The following is a 24,402-nucleotide window of genomic DNA, read 5'->3' as shown; positions in this document are numbered from 1 at the left end:
AAGACTCCATTGCAAACAAAGCTCTTGCACCCAGAAGCTGCCTTTCCCAGATCCCCGGTTCCCTCACATACAACTCTTCTTAGCTGGGCTAATTCCTACTCCGCCTTCAAGCTTCAGCCCAGCTGTTACCTAGCAGAGGAAGCCACTGCTGGCGTCCCTACCACTCCATAGTTGCGTTCTGAGTTCCAGAAGCACCCTAAGCATATCGCTATCATTACACTATTTTGGAATCATCTCTTTATTATTTCCTTTCCACTAGGCACTGAGCTCCTTGAAGGAATGGCCTACTGCTCCAACACCCAACACTAAGCCTTGTATATAGCAGTTAATAAATGTCTGTTGAAAAAAATGACTGAAAAGATGACAGAAAGCAGGAGAGGGGGTGGGAAGAAGCAAAGGAAGGTAGCTGACATTTATTGTGTACCTACCATGTGCCAAGCATGTACGAGAACTTTGTGTTAGCACAGAGGTGGTAATGCTCTTTCCCAAGCGTTTACGCGAATATAAGGTCTACGAAGCCATAATGAGGCATTACGATACGTTGCGTCCAAAGGTCAGGTATGCTAGAAATAAGTTCTAATCACGAACTGACTCTCCTAAAGAAAGAACCAAGAAATTCTTCCCGAAGGCCCTGAGAACACCAGAAAACCTCCAAACTGAAAGAAACCTCAGAGGGCCAATCTCTCGCTCCAGACAGGAATCCCTTCCACATCACTCCAAATAAATACCTCCCTCCCTGCAGCCTGGAGCTTCTGTGGCAGGAGCTAGCACCTCCCGAGGCAGCCCGGGGCTCTCAAGGAACAGATCTCACGGAAAACCGCCGCTCTCTGGAGCCGAAATCTGCCTGGCTGTGCCTTCCACCCACTGGCCCCTGGGAGGCAGGGGGAGAAGGCTGGATCTGAGTACACCCTCCTGCTCTGGCCCCTCTACTTGCACCCGTTCGCTAGAAGTGGACAGAAACCATGGCCCGTGGCTCCATCTCGGCTCAGCTGGATTAGCCGGCCCTTCTCCTTCTTCCCGAACAGGCGGCCGATGGACGACTTGATGCCCTTGCGCTTGGCACCCTTGTGCAAGGAGTCCTGGCTGCTGTTGCTGCTGCTGGGGTTGCTGCCCTGATCCTCCAAAGCACTACAGGATGACAGCCAGGAGCGGGTGGAATGAAAAGAAACATACTTTAATTATAGCAGGAGTCAGGGACGTTAGACCTCAGGAAGAACTTAACAGGAGGTTGGAGGTGGGGGGCGGGTATGATCAGAGCAGGTGACCAAAGGAGATGTGGGAATGTCCTTCCATGATGGCGTTTCAAAGAGAAGTGAGATGTTCTCTTGAAACAGGGAGGACATGACCATGGCGGTAGAGAGACTCAAGGTGGGGCCCGTGCCACTTACCTTTTGCCTTCTTCCTGGCTCAGGGCTGGGTGGCCAAGCTTCTCTAGCCGCAGCGTCCTGGGTGAGGAAGGAGGAGAAGTCTCACATTTTATGGTGGCTTTATCCTCCCGGTTCTCTTCCCGAGACACTGGCGACTGAACAGACAGTGAAGCCGTCAGGGGATAGAGGGAGAGATCTGGGGCCTGCCTACCCAGCCCGGACAAGGCAGAGGAGCTTGGAGAAACGCACTGGGAAGGCCTGGGGCCTCTCTGAGCCCAGACTCAGACTCAGGGGCCCAGGGGAGAGAGGCCGAAAGGGAAGGGCCTGGGAGAATTAACCCGTTAGTACCTGGGTCCTCAGGCAGCACTCACCAGCAGCTTCCTCCTATGCTTTCTTAAGTCACTGGGCTGGAAGAGAGAGTGAAGGGTGAGCTCAGAATCACCCTCTGGATGCCTGAAAGTCAACCCCAAGGGGAACCTGGTGGTCTTAGGATGAGAAGATAGGATTCAGTGCCTCACACAGGCCTTGAGAGAATACGAGAGCAGAAAAAAAGCTGGCCTGATGAAATAAGTCAGGGCCACCTCTGGAAGAAAGGGAGAGGTATGGGCAGGGGGTGAGTTTCTTACGTATTCTGTGCTTATCCAAGAGAGAGGGTTCAGGAAGATATGACAGGCCCTTTCCAAACCCAGAAGGACATGTTGGTGGCCTGATATGCTGGGGTCTGCACACATCATGGGAAGAAGATGCCAGCCCCAACTGAGAGGGAGGGAGCCCTCCCCTGCCTTAGCAGCTCCCCTCGGCCAGCCCCCAACGCAGAGCCCGGCCATGACAGGGCCGCTCATCAACTGCCCCAAGACTCTCACCAGGGTCATGACCCCCATGCGGTCCAGGTCCTGGGCTGCACTGCGGGAGGTGAGCTTGGGTGTGGAGCGGCCGCTGAGCGGAGGGGACGCGCTGGCCAGGGACAGGGCGGTCAGAGAGGTGGGGATAGAACCGCGTTTGCGCAACTGGGTCAGGTTTAGGGCCTCCATGCTGCCGCTGGTCACTCGAGTCTCAATCTCCTCGGCACGGAGCTCTGTGGACTCCTTCTCCTCCTGGATCATCCTGGGGAAACCAGACCCTGAGTTGGCCCCTCCGAGGCCCAGCAGGAGGCCAGTGGCGGCAGCGTCCGCGCTCATCACCCTGGGACCTCGGGCAGAAGGCCGTGCCTGGGGTGGGGGAGCCACGCTGTGTCTGGCATGGCCTCGCCGACACAGCTGGCCCTGCCCACCGCAGCTCAGAAACATCGCTCTCTCTCTCCCTCTCTCTGCGTCTCTCGTCAGCTGGCCTCACGTAACAAAACTCCCCGGTTTACCAAAAGAAGTTGCGGGAAAAGGAGGCTTGTAGTCAGTGGCATACAAGCCATCCTGGGAGGCAGAATTCTTGACCTACCACTAACTATGCGGGCAACCCTGAGTCAGGCCCTCCGGCCTCAGTTTCCCCATATCCCCAATGTCAGGAGGGGTCTGAGCCAGCAGTTCCCAAACCCAGGTCCTTCCCCAAACCCATTGTCCTTTAATTGACAATGACCCCGAAGGAGTTTTCCCTGTTCTACAGAAAAATGAGAAAACTGATGACCATGGGGGGAGGGGGGGGGCCGGGGGAGGGGGAGCGCGTGCGCACTCACACACACACGCGCTGACGTAACATGCCTTCTGTCCTCCGGGAGCAGGGCTTGTCTTTCTCCTGAGAGTGTCTTCTGACACTAGGGAATGTTAAAACGCCCTTTCTTTTGTACAATGGTTGTGATAGGAAACAGCAGCTACCGTTCCTGATTGCCTTTGCAGAATAAAAGTTGGCGGCCCTATATGTGTGTGTGTGTGTGTGTGTGTGTGTGTGTGTGTGTGTTATGATGTTTTCCTTTTAACTGGTCTGTGAAATCCAAAAGTGTGGGAACCACGGAACCAGATGCCCCCGATAGCCCTCTAAAGCTCTGATGCACTCAGGCTCAGATTCTCCCTTGCCATTGGTGATAAACATTAATAGCCCCCCTACAAAGGCAGGGTAAAGTACAGGGCTTGATAACTTTCCCCGCCACTGGTTTCCGCTTGATGTCTTGTTAGGGATGGAAGACATGCTACAGTGCACTGAGTGTAGACCTGAGTTTGAATCCTGGTTCTGCCACTTACTCTGTGGCTTTGGGCAAATCACTTAACCTGTCTGGTTTCCGTTCCATTGTCTGTAACATGGAAATAATGCTGCTTCCCCCGGAGGCTAGTGAGACTGACAGCAGCATTTATACAAAGCTCTCACCCTGAGGTGACCTCAGTAAGTGGGAGCTAGGCTCTTAGCGATGACATTTAGCTGCAGGAACACAGCCTCCCAAGCCCTAGGAGGGGAAATGAAGTCTGAGAAGTCAGTCTGAGACCCCACCCCTCTCCGTCCAGTAGTGGGCCTGAGACCCCCCCCCCCCCCACACACACACACACAGAGTCCCTAGACCAAGCACTCGAAGGTGCAGCTGTTGGAGACAAGCAAATACATGAAGAATTTTTCCTGCAGTGCCCAAACCCAAAGGGGCCCCTGTCCCTCAAGGTACCTCCCAGACCCTCCACCCCTGCCCTAACCTGATCTCCTCGTTGATGGCATCCAGCTGCTCCTGGAGCATCATGGCCAGGGTCTGGGCGTCCGAGTGGCCGCTGGGAGAGACAACATCCACGGAGCCCACCAGACCCCCTGGCTCATCCTCATCCACGTCGGAGATCTCAGGGTCGCTGTCAAAGGCAGGGGTGGCTGTGGGCGCCAGCACCCCAGGCAGTGGAGAGGGCTCCCAGCCCTTAGCAAAGGAGGGGAGAAGGGTAGTAATAAGACACAACAGACGGGCTGAGGAGCAGGACCCTCCCCACCTGTACCAGCAGCACTGGCATCTCCGGGGGACTTGTTAGAAGTGCAAAATCTCGGGCCCCGCCCCCGGCCTTAATGATTCAGAGTCTGCATTTTAACCAGATTCCCAGGTGATTTATGCGCCTGTTAAAGTCTAAGACGTAATTCTCCAATTCAAGGAGCCAGAGTGGCCGAGTGGTTAGGCACAGATTCCAGAGAGAGACTGCCTTGCTTTGAAACCTGCCGGGCAACTGTGGTAAAGCTGTGTCACCTCTCTGTGCCTCAGTTTCTTCGTCTGTACAACAGGGACAGTAGTAGAACCTACTTTGCAAGTAATTATGAGAACTGAGTGAGGAAATGCCACGTGAGGCACTTAGCACGGCGTCTGACACAAAGTAAGCACCGTATGTAGGCTATCCCTTTCTATTAACACGAACTCTCCAAGAGTAACCAGACCCAGGCGACAAGAGAAACCAAGCAGTCCTGACTGCCTTGTGTCTCCCAGAGTTTCAGCACATCACAGGGCCCTGTAGTCAACCCTGAGAGGTGGGGGCTTCTCAGAAGTCACCTGCAAACCTCGTCGGTGGACAAAGGCGTGGAAGAAGAAAGAGCACAGAAATGAATGAGCCAGAAGAGGAGGGGAAGAAAAGGAAAGGGACCAGAGACAGAGAGGTGCCCTAACCCCATCCTCTGGGACCCAACCCCCCAAGGTTCCCTTAGGGTTCCTTTCTAGCTCCTGGGCACCTGCTATGTTCTTAAAAACAGAAAGAGCAAAGGGTGAGGGGAGAGAGAATGAGAAGCCTTCGTTCAGGCTGCGATTCCATCAGACTAGGGCTTTCCTAAGGGCAGAGATGAACCTTCCCCTATCAGGCTAGGAGATCCCCCCTTCTCTACATGTATGTTGTAGTGCCTCAGCGCATGTAGAGGGCCCGGGCTCAAGACAAAGCATGCTTAACCATCATGGGGCTAAGAAAGAATCACATTGCCTCCCAAAAAAGAAGTTGGTCCTTTTCTGCCCCTATCTTTCTTGTTCCCTCCTCCCGCCCCAGTTCCCCAGGCAGTCTCAGCATGAACTTGAAGCCGCTTCTCAGAAAACTTCAGGTGCCATCCCCAGGGCCAGTTAACCTGCCATCCCTCCCTCAACTCCCCCACAAACCACAGCTTTTGTTCCAGAAAGCTTGCCAATTCCGTCTCGCCCCTGCATCTCCCACCCCGACCACTAGAAACACACGCCTGCACGCCCAGGCACACGTGCACACACTTCAGTGGGGCCTCAGGGACTGGCTGGCCGCCCGCCAGCCCCTACCGCTTGCCCACCAGGAGGCCAAAGTGAGGGGGCACAGCTGTTGCAGCTGACAGTGGCCCCAACCCCGGCTGCAGCTGTTGTCCACACGGGGGGGACGGGAGGGGGAGGATTTGCACCGCACGCCAGCCGTCTGTGAAACTGGAGCCAGGCACGCGGCTGAACTGACCCCAAGCTCCCTGGGGAGACCCCTCCACACTCACCCCTCCACCCCTCACCTTGGCAGACTCCTCCCGCAGTGCCGAGTAGCGCCGATGCAGACCTGAGGGCGCGTGGGTGGCTGTGCTCAGGGAGAACCGCACGTCCGCTGCACTGCCCATATGCGACCTTGAGTGTTCAGGGGGAGAAAAGGCCAGCCCTGAAGACTGAGTGCCCCGGCTCACACCCACTAGGTCCAAAGGGTTAAAGGATCTTCAGTTTGGCAAAGAGAAGTCTTAGCAGGCATAGAGCTATCATAAATGGTTTAAGGACTGCCATGTAAACAAGATTCGATTTATTCTCTGGTGCCCCACGGATCAGAATGGTCCAGGGGAGAAAGTTCTAGGGAGGCAGCTTTCCATTTAACATAAGAAGCATCTTGGGTGCACCTGGGTGGCTCAGTCAGTTAAGCGTCCGACTTCGGCTCAGGTCATGATCTCACAGTTTGTGAGCTCGAGCCCCACGTCGGGCTCTGTGCTGACAGCTCAGAGCCTGGAGCCTGCTTCGGATTCTGTGTCTCCCACTCTCTGTGCCCCTCCCCGGCTCACGCTCTGCCTCTCGCTCTCAAAAATAAATGAACATTCAAAAAAAATTTTTTTAAGAAAACGTAAGAAGCACCTACGAGTGGTAAAATTTGGCTTCGGATGCATCTGGTGGCTTTAGAAAAGCTGTCTGTCTGTCTCTCTCTCTCAAAAATTAACATTTTTTTAAAAAATGTTTAAGGTGGAGTGGGGTGGGGCGCCTGGGTGGCTCCGTTGGTTAAGCGTCTGACTTCAGCTCAGGTCACAATATCACAGTTTGTTCAAGCCCTGCATCGGGCTCTGTGCTATCAGTGCAGAGTCCTCTTGGGATCCTCTGCCTCCCTCTCTCTCTGCCCCTCCCCCGCTCATTTGCACACAGGCTCTCTCTCAAACATAAAAAAACATTAAACAAAAATTTAAAAAGCTGAGCTCCCCATCAACGAGTTATTCAAGCAGCAGCTCTCGGGCCCTGACAAGAATGGTGTGGGAGAGCTCCCGGCATTGAGAGACTTTGGAAGGAAGGATCTCTAAAAGTCCTTTTAATCCTGAGGGCCTTTGTTTCTTCGTTTTCTCCTAAGCAACATTCCTTGGGTTTCCCCATAATCTGGAAGAGTCCCTAGCCAAAATTCAACCCAGGCATATTTCCTACCCCCAGGAAACTTCAGGACACCCTGATACCGTATCAGAGACATGGGCTAGAGATGCCCCCAAAGGTCTATTTCAACTCTGAGATTTTAGAATCCCAGTTATGATGCTCTGGAATGTCTGGAAGCCTTCCCTAGTGACACTTCTTCCCTATGCCTTCCCAATTTGGAAGCCTTGAGGGGGCCCAGGGCAAAGGGACAGGGCAAGCCTACAGCGGATTGTACAAGGTAGCTGCAGGGAAAAGGGAGTTTCTGCTTATCTCCCTCTCCTCCCCTGCAGTTCAGTCCCAATTCCATGATGGGTCCTGTATTTCTACGGTCAAAGCCAAGAATTCCCAACCATTAAGGAAAGCAAGCAGTGGCAAATGGCTTGGTATACTCTAAGTCATGTCTTATTTATGGGGGGGGGGGGGTCTCTTCTGAGAAACCTATGGGAAGGAAGAAGTCAGAGGAATCCCACCTACTATTTCCTGTTTCCACTCCCTGCTTCTCTCCATACTCCTCTCCTGTACAACAATTTCTGATGAACTTGAAAATGGTACTTACATCTCTACTATTCCAGACAGCCACAGGCTTCTCTTCTTCAAATTCAACGTCCCTTTCCCTAACTCAAACCCTACCCCTCCACACATATATATGCATGTACCCATTTCCTTCAGGGAAGCTGATCCCCATTTCCCTGATATGGCAAGAGCACGACCGAAGGGAACCTCTGAGACTCTCTTCTGTGACACTTTGGTTTGGAAAGAAAACAGCCAGGAGCCATGAACCTCAAGTGGCATCACCTACTAGTATCTTCAGTCTTCACCTTGCCTCTCTGGGCAGAGAAGTAGGGGCAGGATTGAGGTCTGAGTTCAATGTCAATGACTTCGCAAAATGTGGGGGGTGGGGGGGAAATCCAGTAGTTCCCTAAAACATGGACCTAATTCAAACACTAGGTAGAAAGCTCCACTCACCATCTCTTCAAATGTTTTTGGAAAAAGGGATGTCACCAACCGTGGACATGGCATCTCAACTTCCAACAGTAAGGAAGTCCTTAATGCCTCATTTCAGTCTCTCATGCTGCCTTTCTGCCCCCTGCTTGCTACCTGAACCTAGGCGGTCCTTAACTCTCAAACAACAATCCTCCAGAGCCCTAAAGATGGTGACTCAAAAGAACTAGAATGAACCAGACATTCGCCATGAGCAAGTCCTGTGGGACATGGGTGAGCATGTAACTCAGCAGACCCCTTGCAAGGGCATCATGCCCTCTGTCAAGGAAAACAGCATGGCCTGTGTCCCATGGCACTGGGGAAGGAGCATCCTGCCTTTATTTGCCTCTCAGCATCCCTCAGCTCAGAGGACAGGTGCTCCTTCTAAGCTTCCCAAGTGAGCTAGGTGACTTTGACCAAGTTCTTGGAGCCTCAGTGTCCCACCCTGGATAGGAGGAGGACCCCTGAGGTCCTGGGCGGTCTTTTGGTGGGAGGAAGTCTCCTTCCTCAGGGTCCATCCAGGACCCCATCCCAGCACGCCCAGCCTCCCGCGCTCCAGTACCTGGAGTGGATGCCATCCACAAACGGCCCCCCTCGACCCTTCAGCTGGTCCACCTCTTGGCGCAGCTTCTCAATCTCTTCAGACAGGCGGCCCTGTGCCAGGCAGACCCGGGGTGGGGGTGGGACCAGGGAGGGGCGGAGAGGGGAGAGAGGGACAGAGAGGACAGCAGAGTTGGGGAGAAGCAGAAGAATGTACTGCAAAGTCCAAAGCCAGGGGCCCCCGGCCAGGCTCACAGATGACACCAAGAGAAGAGGTCCAACTGGAAAGGGAGCAGAAAGGTCGGCAGTGGGCAGGCAGAGGGGCAGGGCCGGAAGAGGGTCTGTCTTGGGTAAGGATTCTACCGGAATAGGCCTGCTGAGCCCTCACCACCACACAAACGCATGGCAATGGAGGCTGGGCAGCAGAGGGGCGCCCGGTGCCCGCCCAGACCTCACAGACATTGCTGAGGCAGGCACAGTGCCTAATCCTCCCAGAATCACCAGACTCCTGCCTTACCAGGTTTGAGGGCCCCACCAAATCTTTCCCTGGGCCCTGCCTCTCTGCTGCCCACCCTATGCCCTATGCTTATGGCCTCCGTTTCTTCTTTACATGTGGGTGGTGATGCACCCACCGTGACGGGCTCTAGCGAGGATCAGTGAAATAACGTCTGTGCCCGGACTAGCGTGGTGCTGGGTGTCAGAGCAGCTGCATGAAACACAGGCGTGTTCCTCACCGCAAGCCCGGCCCTCCCAGGCCGGCGGGGCTGGCCGGCAGCTGGGTACCTTGTGATGGTGCTGCTCCTCGATCTGCCGCTGGGAGCTCTCCAGCTCCTGGATCAACGTGTTCTGGGGGAGAAGAGCTGCGAGCTAGGGACTCCGCCCCGCACCTTCCCCCTCCCCGCCCCACCTCCCCAGGCCAGCCCGCCCCTCCTCACCCTTCCCGCTCCTCCTTTCTCCAGCCTCCCTGGGGTCAGTCCACTAGTGTGTGCGGAATGGACACGCCCCGCCCCTAACCCTCTCGCATCCCGATTCCTCCCCTCGGGGCCCGCCCGGCTCCACCCACACCCACCCCCCCTCGCCCCGCCCCGGCAGCCCCGCCCACCCGGGCCGGGGTCCCACCGCACCTTCTCCTCCAGGGCCGCCATTCGCTCCTTGAGGTGCAGCTGCAGTCGCTCGTTGGACTCGCTGAGCAGCCGGTCGACGGTGTCTGACAGCCGCTTGTTGTGGTCCTCGTTCATCTTCTCCCGCTGGCGCACCTGCATAGCCAGCACACCTGGCACCAGGTCACCCCAGGCCCTTCCCGGGGAGCCATCCATCCCCCCCACCAGTTCTAGCCCACTCACCTGACCACCTCCTCCTGCCCCTCTATGGCTCTGCCCCTGGCCAGGCCCCTCCCAGCTCCCACCATCCTGGGAGGCTGCCCTGGGGACAGGGAGGGGGACCGAGAGCCCCAGCCCGGTGCCCTCACCCTTGCCAGCTCCTGGTTCTTCTCCTCCAGCTGCCCCTCCAGCTGCCGCAGGTGTTCCTCAATGTTGCCATGCCTTTCTTCAGCCTGGAAGCAGGGATGGGTCAGTGCAGCCTGCTGAGGCCCCCACATCCCCCAGTGCCAGGGTGCCCTTGGGGGATCAGGGCCTCAGTACCAACGAAGCCTAGCCCTCGACCTCTCACCTCGGAGCAGAACTGCCATCACCACTGCCCTTCTCGGCAAGTACTCTCTACCCCCTGCCAGGTGTTTCTCCCACCCCATTCTTCCTGCTCAGGGCCTGCCTTAAAACATCCCAGGGGCACCTGGGTGGCTCAGTCGGTTAAACGTCCGACTCTTGGTTTTGGCTCAGGTCACGATCTCATTCATGGTTTGGGCCCCACATCAGGCTCTGCACTGACAGTGAGGAGCCTGCTTGGGATTCTCTTTCTCTCTCTTGCTCTCTCTCTCTGCCCCTCCCGCATTCATATTCACTCTCTCGCCCACTCTCTCTCAAAATAAATAAATAAATAAACTTAAAAATCCCAGAGCTGGCAGCCCAATGGACTGTAACTTCTCTCCAGGCTCCCAGAGAAAACTCCACCGGAAAACATGAGCTACCATAAAGCTGTATGCCTCCGGGCAGATGCGCCTGCACTTAAGAGTATAGACGCAAGCCAGACTGCCTGGGTTTGAATCCCAGCTCCCCCTCTTCCCAGCTGTGTGGGCAAGTCATTGAACCTCTATGTGCCTTAGCTTCCTCAACTGTAAAACACGGATAACAACAGCACCTATGCCCATTGGACCACTGCAAGGACTAAATGAGATAATCCATGGCAAACACTTAGGACGCAATCAACACTCAGTAAACGCTAGCCATGGTTATCATCTTTGTAATTAAACGAGCCAAAGTAGAGTGGTCTCCCTTCCACTCATGTGTCTCCAGAGATGGAGACCCCACTGTCTCTGCTGACTAGATATTCCAGACTATCCCACATCTCACAGTCAGGAAATCCTTCCTTAAAGCCCCACCCCCCCCCACCCCCGCCGCCACTGAGTCATTTGAACATATTATTCAGTTCAGCCCATCCTTCCTGGCAGTTTTGGGAGATACTCAAGCTGACGGCTCAGCATCCCACATGTGACATCTTCTGCTGCACTTTAAACCCAGCACTTCATCCCTAGGAGCTAGAAAGGTCTTAGACACCACCAAGTCCAACCCCATCATCATGGAGATGATGGCATCATCAAAGAGATAAAGACACTGACACCTGATTGGGGAGGGGGTGACTTTTCTCAGGTCACGGAGCCAGTTGGTGGCAGAAACAGACTTGGTTCTGGGTTTCCCCGAGGACAGCCAGGCTGCAGGTTCTCACCGCAGCGCCCCCAAGCTGCCACCCTGCCACACTGGCCAGCCTGTGTCCTCCCAGGCTCCGGGGGCCTGATGCTTACTTCTGATTTCCTTCTCTCAGTGGGCAGGAGGATAGCGAAGGTGATCCCAAGTGAGGCCACCCCTGAAGGCATCCAGCCTGCTGCAGACACCCCTAAATTATCTTGATTAACCCCACCCATGCCTATGTCTGTGCATTTACCCAGCTCTTCCAGATCCTGTGATGTTCCAGCCTGCACACCTCTTAAGAATGATTACTCCACAAAGTTAACTACCCATCAGGTACAACTCTATTGCCTTGTATTAATCCTAAAGCCGCCACCTTCAAGCAACCAGAGTTGGTCCCAGAATGCTTCAATTTGATAAACAGAGGTATACTCAGCGGCACCTGGGTGGCTGAGTCAGTTAAGCATCTGTCTTTGACTCAGGTCATAATCTCGTGGTTCGTGAGTTCAAGCCCCACATCGGGCTCTGTGCTGTCCGTACAGGGCCTGCTGCAGATCCTCTGTGCCCCCCTCTCTCTCTGCCCCTCCCCTGCTTGCACTCTCTTTCTGTCTCTCTCAAAATAAATAAATAAACTTTAAAAAAAAAAAAAAAAAAGAAAGAAAGAAAAAAGAAAAATCATCGAGTATAAAATAAAATGTTAAAAAAAAAAAAAAAAAAAAAAAAAAAAGCTCGGTCTAAACTCCCACCCTCCACCCCCTCTGATCCTATCTCCTCTCGGAATTCATCTTTCCAGAGATGAAGGTCCTAATTTTTCGACTCCAGCCCCACACAAAAGGAAATAGTAACACAAGAGTGTAAGTGATAAACGCTCTGCATCCACGCAGTGTCATCTACTTCTCCCAGGGCTTCTCCACCCCTTCTCAGGGGACTGTCCCCTCCCTGCGGGGTGATGAGGGCAGGGATTGGTCTTCCAACCGACAGACCCGGACAGTGAAGTCATGCCGTGGGAAGCTGTCTCCTGGCTCCGGGTGCCGCGTGCCTCCCGCTGTCTCCACTCACTGCCTGGCTCCATAAGAGCTCTGGGAGAGGAAAGGGAAGCAGGGGCAGACCCCCGGGCCCCGGGCCCCGGGCCCACTCGCCTTGGTGAGGGCCGCAATCCTCTGAGCCAGCTCGGCCTCCACCTCCGGCAGCGTCTCGGCTTTGCGCATGGTCTGCTGCAGCTTCTGTTCCGCCACCTCCAGCAGCTCCTGCAGGTGTCGGGCCTTCTCCTCACACTAGCACGGGGTGGGGCGGGGCGGGGCGGGGCGGGGGAGAGTTAAGAGGGGACACCGAAGCCTCCCAACCCTCTGCCCCAGCCTCAGGAGAGAGCAGGTGCCAGGCCAGAGAAGCAAAGGACAACCTCGGTTCTTGGCTGCCCAAGAGGCCTGGCTTCCCCTTTCCCAAGGTGACCGGCAGGACCCCCAAGGGCTCCTGGGCCACCAAGGGGAGGTTCCGGCATGACCACCAGGGCCTCCAGGGTCAAGTACGAGGCCTGCCCCCACCCCATCGGGAGGAGTTACCTGGCGGTGCAGGGACTCCTTATTGGCCAGCTCATTCTCCAGTTTGTCGTTGAGGTCATGGATGGAGGTGGCCTCACGCTGAGCAGCCAGGTAGCGCTTCTCTAGTGTCGTGATTCTCTCCTCCATGTCCTCCTTCTGGGCCAGAGCCTGGGCAGGAGAGGAGGGGACAGGACGGAACGTCATCAGCTTCACCCCACTCCCATCCTGTCTGCACCTCCCCACCAATACCTGGCTGGCTATATCTTCCCCACATCGCCCTGCCAGTTTCTGACCTTGACCCATCCCTCCCGCCACTCCTCCCCACAGTGGAGCCCACCCAGTATTCAGTCTTAAACCCCCCAGCCCTGGTCCGGCCCTCCCTCCACCCCCAGGGCATCCAAGCACCTCCCCTCCCGGGTGCCGAATGCCCCCAGTCAACCAGATGGGGCCGGGGGGGGGGGGGGGGGGGCGGGGGGGGGGGGCGGGGGGCCTTGCTCACCTCCCGGAGGTCCCGCTGGTGCTTGCTGCTCAGTTCCTCCGACTTGATGAGGTCCCGGCGGGCCGTGCCCAGGTCCTCCTCAAGCTCAGCCACGGTTGCTGTCAGGGTGACCAGTCGCTCCCGGGCCTGGCCCAACTCAAAGTTCTGCTTCTCCAGGAGCTCCTGCAGCTCCTCTACCCGGCCCGTGTCATCCTCCAGGGACAGTGAGCCACCAGTCAGTCCTCAGGGCCCAGGGTATCCCACTCCCCTGGCCCACCCCAGGAATGGCACAACCAGAGCAGACCACAGCTCTGCCTCCAATTTCAGTGAGCACCACCTTCTGCTGTCTCAGAATCTTGTAACCTAGGAAGGGGCCTGACTAGGGGAACAAAGGCTCAGAGAGAGAAGGGATCTCGCCTGACACCGACACACCAGGTAGACGGCACCTAGCGATTCAAGTGGACAACGTTATTATGAGCCAGCAGCACGTTGGGCGCACACACACGCTCAAGATCTATAGATTTCATTGCAGGCAGGGTGGGGGAAAGAAGGAGACAGAGGTGGCAATATTGGAGAAAGTCCCAAATTTAATTCAAGCATTTGCTCTGCTGAACTAAAGCGGGGTAGGGCCCTCACCTCCCGTCTGGCGGAAGACCTGCCCCTGCCACGCAGTTTCCCATGACCCACCTTCCGCAGGCGCTTCGGTCCCAGCTCCACGGCCCCCTCCTCTTCTGCCGCTCCATCCCGCGCCCCTGCCCCCTGCTGCAGGGCAGATACCTGTAGGGCACAGCCCCCAGGGCAGTGAGTCAAAGAGGAGAGAACTTCCTGTATGTTCCAGACCCTTCGGAGTCCCCTGCCTCCCAGCCTCGCCTTGACTAGCGGTCTCCAGCCTTGACGGTGGGAGAAATCCAGTGCAGAACAGGTTGGGGCAGATCAGTAAACCTGCCGTGGCTTCCAGGAGCCGTAGTCTGCAGGTGGACAGTGGGCAGGCAGCTTACCTGCTGGTGGGCACCCGCCAGCTGCTCTTCCAAGGTGGTAACGCGCTCCAGGGCCGCTCGGAGCCGCTCCCGCACCTGCCCGCGGAAAGGGGAGATGAAGGAAGAAACAGGGACCCCACTGGACTCAGGCTGGAGGAGCCTGGGCTTGATCCACCAGCTTTGGGCATGAGGCAAAGCGAGGGACCTGCCAAGAGGCAAATTTCTGAGAGGGAACCTAAGAGGAGGACCTGGAGATCAGGCCGGTGGTAGTGGTGGGCGGGGCCAGTTATGAAGCGAGAAGGCTGTTTTCCCCAAGCACAGGATGCAGAAATCGCAGAGAAGGGTCTCACAGAGGCCCCAGGGAAGTGGGCCACGCGGTGGGCCAGGCTGGGTACCTTCTCATCCAGGGCCTTGTGGTGCTCAAACAACGACTTGAGGGCCTTCAGCACCTCCACCTCACTGGAGACCCCCGAAGGTGACTGGGCCTGGCGCTTGACCACAGTCATCCGTAGCGACCGCTCATGGCGGGACACCAGGCACTCCAGATGTTCCAGAAGCAACTGGCAGGGAGCAGGGGAGGGCAAGAGGGAGGGCTGTGAGCCTGTGCCCCAGGGGCTATGAGCAGGGTCCACATGACCACCGAGTGGACAGGAGTACAGCCATGTGCACTGCTGTTAAAACACCGAAATACTTCACGTTGGTAAATACCTGCTGCCCCAGTAGAACACCTGCCCCGAGCCAGCTGGCCTGGCCTCTCTCCCAGGACCCCGACCTTCCTATGACCACCCCCATCTACAGGTGAAAAGCCTAGCACCGACGGCTGAATCGTTTGATCCCAGAACACAAGACAAAAAGACGTTAGGAAGGGGCGGGGGGTATGCCTGGCCCTGGCCATGCCAGCTCCCTTGGTCAAGGGGTCCACACACACATACACACACCAGGTCACCCACTTACCCTTGTGTTATTCCGCTCTGCTTTCAGCTCTGATATCTCTTCCTCCCTTTCTAGAAGTTGCTCCCGACACATGCTCAGCTCCCGGGTTAAGGTGGCAAATTCCTGAAAACCCCCAAGGCCTCTGAGTGCTTGGGGATTTGCCCCCTAACCGGTGTCCTGCACGCCCACGTCAATGGTGGGATCGTCTCACCCGTCCCTTACTTCCAGCACCTGCCCCCAGAAAAGTCCCCATCCACCTGTATCGCGGGGCTGTAAACCGCAGCCAGCATGTGCATCCCTAGAGGGGTCCACACCTCTGCGCCCTCCATGCATTCCAAGTATGTGTTAGGGTACCAGGGACAGAGGTGGAAACAAGAGTGAGAAAGTCACCGAATCTGCTTTGCAGCCCCCTGCCCCTCCAGCCAACAGTACAACCTGATTATGTCCTTCCTATTTTGTATTTCTATTTCCCCAACAACCCGATGACAGCATCCTTTAGAAACAGACGGAGGGGAGTCTCCCCTTATGGTAAGGTCCCAAGATATTAGTCAAGGAAGAGAGGGGGCTTTGAAGGGAGTAGCCCGGGGAGCTCCCTCCCGCCTGCTCCCCAGGGCTTTGCAAGCTGCAGGTGGCTGGTGAAATAAGGATCCATGGACAGGGGAGCAAGACAGCCTGCAGACCTGCCCAGTCCGCCACTTGGCTTTAGCACACATCCTAGGGATCCCCACTCACTTACTCCAGGGCTGCATCCCGGGGCTTGATGGCAGGGCACTTGCACTGGCCTTACTGGGTAACCATGCTCAAAGTATCCCTTTGAGGGGCCCTGTTCCCACGCTGTCAGGCCCACACACCGTGAGACACCTTTTCAACCCACCCATCTGGGTCAGGACAAGCACACAGGGGTGAGAAGCTGGCCTCACATTTCCAGGTCCATCATATCCTATTAAATTAGACACAGGGGTGCCTCGTGGCTCGGTTGATTAAGCATCCGATTCTTGGCTTAGGCTCAGGTCATGATCTTCTGGTTCTTGAGTTTGAGCCCTGCATCAGGCTCCACTCTGATAGCACGGAGCCTGCTTGGGATTCTTTCTCTCTCCCTCTCTCTCTGCCCCTCCCTTGCTCATGCTCTCTTTCTCTAAAAAAAAATAAATAAATACTAATAAAAACTAAAGTAGACATCACCTTATTCCAGAAAAGTTTTCAGAGAGGTGACGCAAACCCCGTGGCTGTCCAGCGTCTGGGAGTGACTGAACAGTAGCTGCAGCCCGGTCCTAACCTAAAGCTTCCTTCACACACCAAGGACTCATGACGGAAGGAAAAATTCCAAAGCAGTCCCCACTGATCACTTCAGATCAGGCAACAGGGGATAAGAAGGGCTGTGGGAAGGGCACAGAGACCCAGGGATGCCAGAGCCTGAGAAGTCTCAGACTTCTAACCCTGTTCCTGGATTACTGCTTTCTGTCAAGGCCATGGGCAAAGGTGGAAAGCCAAGCCTGGTGCCAGTGCTGCTCCACTCCTTAGTTTACACACACACACACACACACACACACACACACACACACACACACGTACCCAGAGGCAGGACTCGGCACGCCCCCAGCCCCATGCCCTGACACCACCACGAGGGCTCTGTCCTCTCCCTTCCTGGGCTCCCCACCCCAGAACACCTGCCTCCTCCCCAACTCTAGCCCATCTGACACACTGCTGCCAGGATAATCTCCCAAAGCATGGCATTGTCTACAACGCTGAACATAAACTTCTTACCCTGGTTTTCAAGTTTCTTTCTCATGGTTCCTTTTCATATACCCTAAGATCTGGTCAACCTGGGTCTCCTGCTACATCCAATCACCAGCAAACCATCCTAATTCCACACCTTTGCTCAATGGGCTCCCTCCCCATGGAAAGCCCGACCCTCTGTCACCACCTGATGAAATCACATGTAGCCTTCAAAGCCCGTCTCAATGGGTATACCTCCTTGGGACCCTCCAGACTCCCCAGTGGAAGATTCTCTCCCTTCTCTGAAAACTGTCTGGAACAGTGGTTAAGAGCACCATCTTAGAAGCCCATGGTTTAACCACCAATACTGTGGGCACCTACCGTGTTACCAGGTCCCTGAGTACACACACAAGAAACACATAATCCCTGCCCTCCTGAAGTTCCCAGTGTGCGGCTGGAATCAGATCTCAGCTCTGCCCCATTAGCTGTGTGACCCTGGACAAGTCATCTAGCCTGTTTGAACCTCCATCTCTATCTGTAAGACACAAGTAGAGGCCACCCTCATGTGTTGCTACAATGTGGGCCCCAGGGCCAGGGACTGGCTCCTTCATTCTAGGGCTTGTTCGGGGCCTCACGCAGAGTCAGCGAGGACCTCTCACGCCATTTCTTCCCCAGGGCTCCATATCCCTCTTGATGAGGCATCACAAGACTCTGCCCCCCACCACTTCTGAGCTCCCAGTAGGAGATTTCCGCAGCCCTCCTGGGTTCACCTCAGTTCTCCTCCCCACATGTGGGGAAAGAGCCTGGGGCTGAGTCGGGAGCCGTGTGGCTCCTCGGAGCTTCCTCCCCGGTCCCAGCAGCACCCTCACAGGCTGTGCAACTGACTAACCTCCTCGAGCTTCACCTCCATTGTTTGTAAAACAGAGACGATGGCGGTAACAGTACCAGCTTCATAGCTATGAGCATTTAGTGGGGCAAACCGCACACACAGTGCTTAGTACACGGAAAACAGAAATGATGACCATCGTTGCTAGTGGTAGTGGTGTTGATTTAGGAGCATGAGACAGGTGTCAAGACCCCTGGCTTGTAGGTTCAGCTCTGCCTAGAATTTTCTATGTGATACCCGTTGTTTTTTCCATCTGTGCATTAAGAGGACTAGATGCTCTCTAAAGCTTCTCCATTTCCACCCTCTGTGATTCCCCACCCACCACCTCCAAGAATAGGGCACTGGTGAGGATCAGTCAAGGCGGAAGTCTTTCCAGTCTAGGGTGCCACCTGGTGGCCGCATGGGCTCACTGCAGTTGGCAGCTATGGCTGGGTTTTTCTCCCGCATCAAATTCCATCCATTTCTCCAGGTGAAGCCAGTGCCAGGCTGAGGAGCTTGGAAGTGACAGGGAAAGGATTTATGTAGGGAGATGAAGGAAAGTTAAATGCTCTGTGAATTCCATTTGTCGATACGCAAACAGATGCAGATAAGCTGAGGGCCCAGAGTGTGCAGGGCTCAGCAGGGCTCAGCAGAGCGGGGTGGGGGGGGTGGGGAGGGGGGCAGAATGTGGGGAGGTGCAGACAATCAGGCCTTACCTGGGGGAGGGCGGAGTTAAGGTGGCGCTGGAGCTGGTCCCGCTCATGCAGGGCATCTTGGAGCCGGCTCTGCGTGGCTGCCAAGGTCTCCTGACTCTCCCGAAGGGACTCCAGCAACTTCTCCCGCTCATCCAGCATGTTCACCATCAGCTGCTCAAAGTTGGCGTCAGCATCGGCGCCATGGGGGGGCCCCAGGGGGTCCCCCTCGTTGATTGTGGGCATCACCTCACACATGGTGGGGGTGGACAGGGCCTTCTCAGCGTCGGGGGACAGGGGAGGGGTTCACAGGGTTGGCACCTCCAGGGGGACCCAGTACATGGGTCTCAGAGCAGGCAGCGCCAGGTGAGTGGGCAGGTGGGCAGGGGCTTCTCCCATGGCATCAGTCGCTCTTGCTCTGAAAGGGGCCTGGTGCCCAGAGTGCCCCTGTGGAATGGAGCCAGAGGGCCTGGCTTAACCTCTCAGGGCTGGGGCTGGGTGCCCTATGTCCCCAGACAAGCGGGCAGCAGCCGAGTGTGGCCATGACAGGCAGGGAGAGCAGGGCTGGAAGAGGGCCCTTCCTTAGGCTGAGTGCTGGAGCCTGGCAGAGTCCCAGCTGGGTCTAGCGACGCCCATCGTTTCTGGAGGGCAGTGGTCTGTGGGAGAAGAGGCTGTGGTGAGGACCAGCTGAGGAAAGAAGGGCATCCAGGGGAGGGGATGGCGGCGGGGTGGGGGTGGGGGGTGGGGGGGGAGGAAACAGGACCTGGACCAGAACGTGGGGGAGGAGAAGGAGATGTCAGCGCACGCCCCTCCTCCAGGCTTACTCACTCACTCGGATGGCGCCTTCCTTAGTTCTCCCAAGGAACGCACATGCCCGCTGCCGTAGCCTCTGCCTCCAGCTCTCCCCACCCCCCCAGCTGTCAGAAGTGCAGCCGCAGTGGAGTGGTTCCCCACCCACGTGGCTCACTGGCCAAATATAGAAATGATTCAGTCAGTGGCAGGGGAGCAGCCAGCAGGCTGCCCAGAGTCCTCCTGAGACCCAGGGGTGGGAAAGTGAAAGGGGGGTAAATAGGGTCTCTGCCCCCTCCATAGCCTTCCCCCCCTGCACTCAGGCCGAGGTAAGCACAGAAGGGGCTAAAGGGCTCTAAGCAGGTGTGAACCCACACAGGGTGCACTATTAGGGTCACAGGAGACAAGGCCAGGGTACCTCCTACCCTGACCACTGACCCAGTACGGTTCCTTGGAAAGGCACGGGCTGGGCACTGGGTGGCAGAGAGCCCTGACCTGCTCCATGCCCATCATTTGGAAAAGAGGCTCCAGGGGCGCCTGGGTGGCTCAGTCGGTTGAGCAGCTGACTTCAGTTCAGGTCATGATCTCGCGGTTCGTGAGTTCGAGCCCCGCGTCAGGCTCTGTGCTGACAGCTCAGAGCCTGGAGCCTGTTTCAGATTCTGTGTCTCCCTCTCTCTGACCCTCCCCCGTTCATGCTCTGTCTCTGTCTCAAAAATAAATAAACGTTAAAAAAAAAATTAAAAAAAGAAACAAAAGGAAAAGAGTCTCCAGCTCAAGTCGCCCCTCCTCCTGAAACCCGGCAGAGAGCAGGCTTCCGTTCTGAAGTCGTGGCCCGCGACTTCCGTGTCGGAGCAGGAACTGAATGATGCGAAGGAACCCATGGTCAGGTGGGGGTAAAGGGTGTCAGTCTCCCGAGGCGTGCGGGCCCCTGCGCGTGGCCGGGAATCTTCTCCCGCCGTGTAACGGCCCATCGCTGCCACTGCCAACAGGCTGGTTTCCCTGCTGGGGAACGTGTGCCCAGCATAGCCTCGAGAACACCTTGAGCCCGGCGCGGGGAAGCCCGGTGGTCAGAGCAAAGAATGGTGTGCCAAGGAAGGCAGGGTGCAGCTGGGGATTCCTCTGCCTGCCATTGCCTTCCAACCCCCCTACCCACTGCCAGGAGGCCACTACTTTAATCCGTTTCGGAAGAGCTCTTGCTGCATGAGAAATAGGATGTGAGGCAGTCAGCACGGCAATGGGCACACACAGGAGATGCTCTCTAAACGATGCTTTCCTTCCTTTCCCTCCTCTTACCATCTGGGGGACACAGGGACTGCGTCTTGTCCACCCCCCGCCCCGGGTGGCAGACTGGGCAACAGGCAGACTGGGACGGTCAGGGGAAAGACGGGAGGTATGAGGACCCGATGTGAGGAAAGAAGTTGGACGTTGGGCAGCCCCCAGCCTGTGGCAGGGCTGAACCCAGCAGGGAAACCAGAGAAGGACCAAGCCTCTTCTACCTGAACCCACCTATCATCCCCCGCTTGCCCCCCCCCCCACAAAGTACTCATGATCCAGGCAGAAATGGGAGCAGCAAGAGGGAGGCTGGGGAGGAATGTGGGCCTAGATCAGACACAAGCTAGAGCACCAGCTTGAGAACTCCTGAGCTCACCCCCACAGTCCTTCCCAGGGGGCCCAGGGGTTCAGGCAGGCATGTGGGTACGCCCACACACACGCACGCGTGCACACACACATGCATACAAGCAGACGCGGACATGGGGACCTAGGACATACACGTGTGGCCACACACATGCTCCCAGACCCAAACTGGACACAGACTCTGATCCAGGGGATCCTTTCCCCAAGCTGGAAGCCACCGTGGAGGGCTGGGTCCCTAGCAGCTACAGAGGTCAAAAGTAGCACCCTGGTCTGCACCCTCCCAGCCCAACGTCCCTGCCCCACAGAGCAGATGGGAGTAGACAGGAGGGGCTGCTACCCCAGTCTTGCCAGAAGTGCCAACTCACTAATGCCAATAATAGCGATTCCTCCAATTCTCCCTCCCACTGTGCTCACGACCCTCACCCCGAATGCTCTAATCTGTGAGGCTGAAAGACCACAACCTCTCCAAACTCACCAGCTGCCAGGCCCTCGTCCCCTCCCACTCCCCCATCCCACTCCAAGAAGAAATGAGAGAGAAGTGAGGGTCTGGCTGGGGAAGAGGCTCCTTGTGACAGAACCTGTCCCTGGAAGAAGAGTGTAGTGCACTCAGGAGCTCAGGGTCCTGGGAACAGCCTCAGTCCAACAGATCCCCAGGCATCCTGCAGTGTAGTAAGAGAGGAAGGAGCCCAGAGCCGGGACTCTGGACACCTCAGGTGCAGTTCTGCCACAGACCAGCCAGATGACCTTGGGCTTGTCGCCACCTACTGAGAGCTCTGCTGTAAGATGGAACCCACGACCCTTGTTCTGCCCACCTTCGAGGGATGAGATCACAGATAACACAGAGCTGGGAAAAGCAGAAAGCACCCCATGATTGCAGGGGCGTGTGAATTACCTTAGTAGAGGGCAAAGGCAGGCCTGTGGGAGGGCTTGTCCTAGCTCCTACGGAAAAGGGGCTGGGAGGTTCTCAGGAAGGAAGAACAGACCTCAGGCTGCCCGCCGGGATGTGCTGGCTATTTGGTCCAGCTTGGCCTCCCCCAATCCTCCTGGTCTTTCTGGCAACTGAGAAGCTGGCTGCCCCCAGCCTTTCCCAGCCTCCCTCCCAACCAGGTGCCAGGTAACCACTCCACTTCCGCTAGTGAAATGGCATCACGTAGAGCAGGTTGAGGATGAGCCCAGAGGGCGATGCCAGGCAGATGCCCCGAGATGGCTGGCCAGGACCCCCCTACCCTGCCCCCACTTGTGCAGCACGGTGAACAACAGCCAGGAGCTCTAGGGCAACCGGGTCGGGACACCTGGCTCCTTCTGGCTCCAGGGCCGGCTTTAAATAGCGCAATTATCATCTCAGCCTAACAGAAGCCTCTTCAACTCCTGCACAATTTCTAAGTAACACTCACAGGTCCTGATTCAGAGGCGACAGCTACCAGCCCCCAAAGTGAGCATTTGAGGGGCTTTGCCGGTGAGGAGTATGGGCAGGCTATGACACCGAGGAAGAGGGCTCCAGAGAGAGCAGGCATGAGTGTGAGTGCAAGTGTGTGAGTGTGTATGGAGGGGTCGGACCCACACCAGGTGTCTGGACTCATAAACACAGAAGAGGCAAATCTGAGGCCTCTCTGGCTTTCCAAGAGTCACCCCCTCCCCCCCCCCCCCCCATCTCTTCCCAACAAACAGAAGGGCTGTGCACTTGACTTGGGTCTGATGCTCTGGCTGGACACACACACACACACACACACACACACACACACACACACACGGGCCGGCTCCCTACTGCCCTACCAGATGGCAGGCCCCACCATGGTGAGGGAGCTCATCGAGGGCAAAGCTGGTGGCCCTGTAGAGGCCAAAGGGTTAGGGCAAAGCGGGCTGGAGCTGTGCCCAAATGTGAGTGGGCCACGAGCTTGGCCAAGAGGGGGCCTCAGGGTGAAGCCCCTCAGAGCAAGGAGGCAAAAGAGGAGGGCCGTGCTCCCTTCCTTCCCATGCTCCCCCTCAACTGGAGGAAGGGGAGGGAGGTGGTCCTCTAGGAAAATAACACTGATTATGATAGCAGCTCTGACGTGCTCGATACCAGGCACTGGGCTGTCGGTTAACATCTATTAACTTACTTCCATCCTCACAATTCCTCACGAGGAAGACCCAATTCTTCCAATTCTTCCCAGTGAGAACTGGGTCTCAGAGTCATGTAACGAAGTCTACGCAGCTGGTAAGAGGAAGAACTAGGATTCGATCCCGGTCTGTCTGACTCCAAGGAGGAGGGGAAGGCAGTTGAGAAAGGGAAGACAGGCCATGACTCCTTTGCCATTTCTCGCCCTTGTCCAGGGACAAGGCAGCCTAGGGACATATCGCCTTGGCTTCCCCCACCCCTGTGCCCCCCGGGGAAGGCCTCTGCACAGCAGCCACCATGGTCACTTGCCCATTGGAAGTGACTCATTTCCAAGGCCTCATCCGCCACCCACCTGAAGCCCTCCCCCAACCCCAGATGCCCTAAGGACTCCAAACCGAGCTGTCAACAGTCCCCTGAGCCCCGCACCCCACACCACACTCCCGCAAGAACTTCAGAAACAGCCCTCAGCTCCCCTCACCCTGCGGGGTTTTCAGATACAATCCTCTGAATGAAGTCCAGCTGCCCACCTCTCCTTCCCTCTAACCCAGAAGCTTCTCCTCCCTCCCCCCTCTCCCTGTTCAGCCCACCACCCCCAAAAGCCTCACCCTCACTCTTCCTCTCCCCCAAGAGCCCAGTGAGTCTCCTCCCCTGCTACTCCCTACCCTGGGGTCATGCTCCCAGACCCACCATGTTGCTCACCAGCTTCTAGCATCTCACCCAGCCTGCCTCAGTGGCCCCTTCCATGTCAGTCTAAGGCACTTCCGCTCACCCTTCCAAGCCCATCTCAAACACTATTTCCTCCACGGAGCCCTTTCTGATTCTCCTACAGGTAAGACTGGCCCTTCGACGGACCCGGCACGGCCCTTTCTTTATACCTGTCTCTGTGACACATCATCGCATCTGAATACTCTGGGGTGAGAACCATTTCCTACTTGTCTTTGGATGCTCCAGCCAGGGGCCTAACATACATGGAACTGAACAGATACGTGTGGCAGAGTCATTTCTGAGCAGACCATCGCTGACCAAGTTCAAAGAAGAGGAACTCCAAAAGAGTGAACACTGGCCCAAGGCCTGGGAGCAGGTTCCTTTCTCTTGCCCTCTGAAAAGTAAAGCTTCTTGAGAGCAAGACAGGCGCCCCTCCTCCCTTGCAAGACTCTGGAGCAGACTGATGGGCCTGATTGCCGGCTCCCCCACTGACCACACATGCGACTCTGGAAAGAGACTTCATCTGTCTGAGCCTCAGTTCCTCATCTGTGAAGTGGGGAGGATAGCCAGGCCCGCCTCGGACAGCCCAGCTGATATGGAGATCACTGGCGTTAATGCACCCAGAGCGCTGAGGTCATTGTCCAACATATAGTCAGTGTTAACTCTTAGCACCCCAGGCCGCTAAAGCACCTCAAGGCAGGGCTCACTCTAAGCACAGTAAGAAAACTAAAAATCCAGGAAGCCATTCCCAGAGAAAAACCCTTAGAAAAGC

The 24,402-nt window shown here is 56.3% G+C and overlaps 1 protein-coding gene across 9 annotated transcripts in view; it reads right to left on the bottom strand.

Annotated features, from left to right (window-relative positions):
* The window catches only part of PPFIA4 (PTPRF interacting protein alpha 4), a 51,060-nt gene that overhangs the window by 19,408 nt on the left and 7,250 nt on the right, over positions 1-24,402 (bottom strand). For 4 of the 9 annotated variants that reach the window (XM_058700138.1, XM_058700141.1, XM_058700142.1 and 1 more), the window contains exons 2-19: positions 18,428-19,059; positions 15,152-15,253; positions 14,593-14,757; positions 14,219-14,293; positions 13,908-13,997; positions 13,242-13,433; positions 12,764-12,910; positions 12,344-12,478; positions 9,875-9,958; positions 9,531-9,662; positions 9,190-9,252; positions 8,429-8,520; positions 5,751-5,859; positions 3,974-4,182; positions 2,231-2,471; positions 1,739-1,774; positions 1,389-1,522; positions 962-1,128 (exon numbers count right to left, since the gene is read on the bottom strand). In XM_058700138.1, coding sequence (XP_058556121.1) covers positions 962-1,128; positions 1,389-1,522; positions 1,739-1,774; positions 2,231-2,471; positions 3,974-4,182; positions 5,751-5,859; positions 8,429-8,520; positions 9,190-9,252; positions 9,531-9,662; positions 9,875-9,958; positions 12,344-12,478; positions 12,764-12,910; positions 13,242-13,433; positions 13,908-13,997; positions 14,219-14,293; positions 14,593-14,757; positions 15,152-15,253; positions 18,428-18,661 — 2,407 coding nt within the window. In that variant the 5' untranslated portion in view covers positions 18,662-19,059. Of the gene's footprint in view, positions 1-961; positions 1,129-1,388; positions 1,523-1,738; positions 1,775-2,230; positions 2,472-3,973; positions 4,183-5,750; positions 5,860-8,428; positions 8,521-9,189; positions 9,253-9,530; positions 9,663-9,874; positions 9,959-12,343; positions 12,479-12,763; positions 12,911-13,241; positions 13,434-13,907; positions 13,998-14,218; positions 14,294-14,592; positions 14,758-15,151; positions 15,254-18,427; positions 19,060-19,231; positions 19,333-24,402 lie in introns of those variants that run through there. The other 5 variants (XM_058700143.1, XM_058700145.1, XM_058700139.1 and 2 more) reach the window with 4 other exon arrangements.

The sequence above is a fragment of the Neofelis nebulosa genome, chromosome 15, assembly GCF_028018385.1.
Source record: "Neofelis nebulosa isolate mNeoNeb1 chromosome 15, mNeoNeb1.pri, whole genome shotgun sequence".
NCBI lineage: Eukaryota > Metazoa > Chordata > Mammalia > Carnivora > Felidae > Neofelis > Neofelis nebulosa.
The sequence above is the reverse complement of the archived record's forward strand: the minus strand, read 5'-3'. Positions and strand labels throughout refer to the sequence as shown.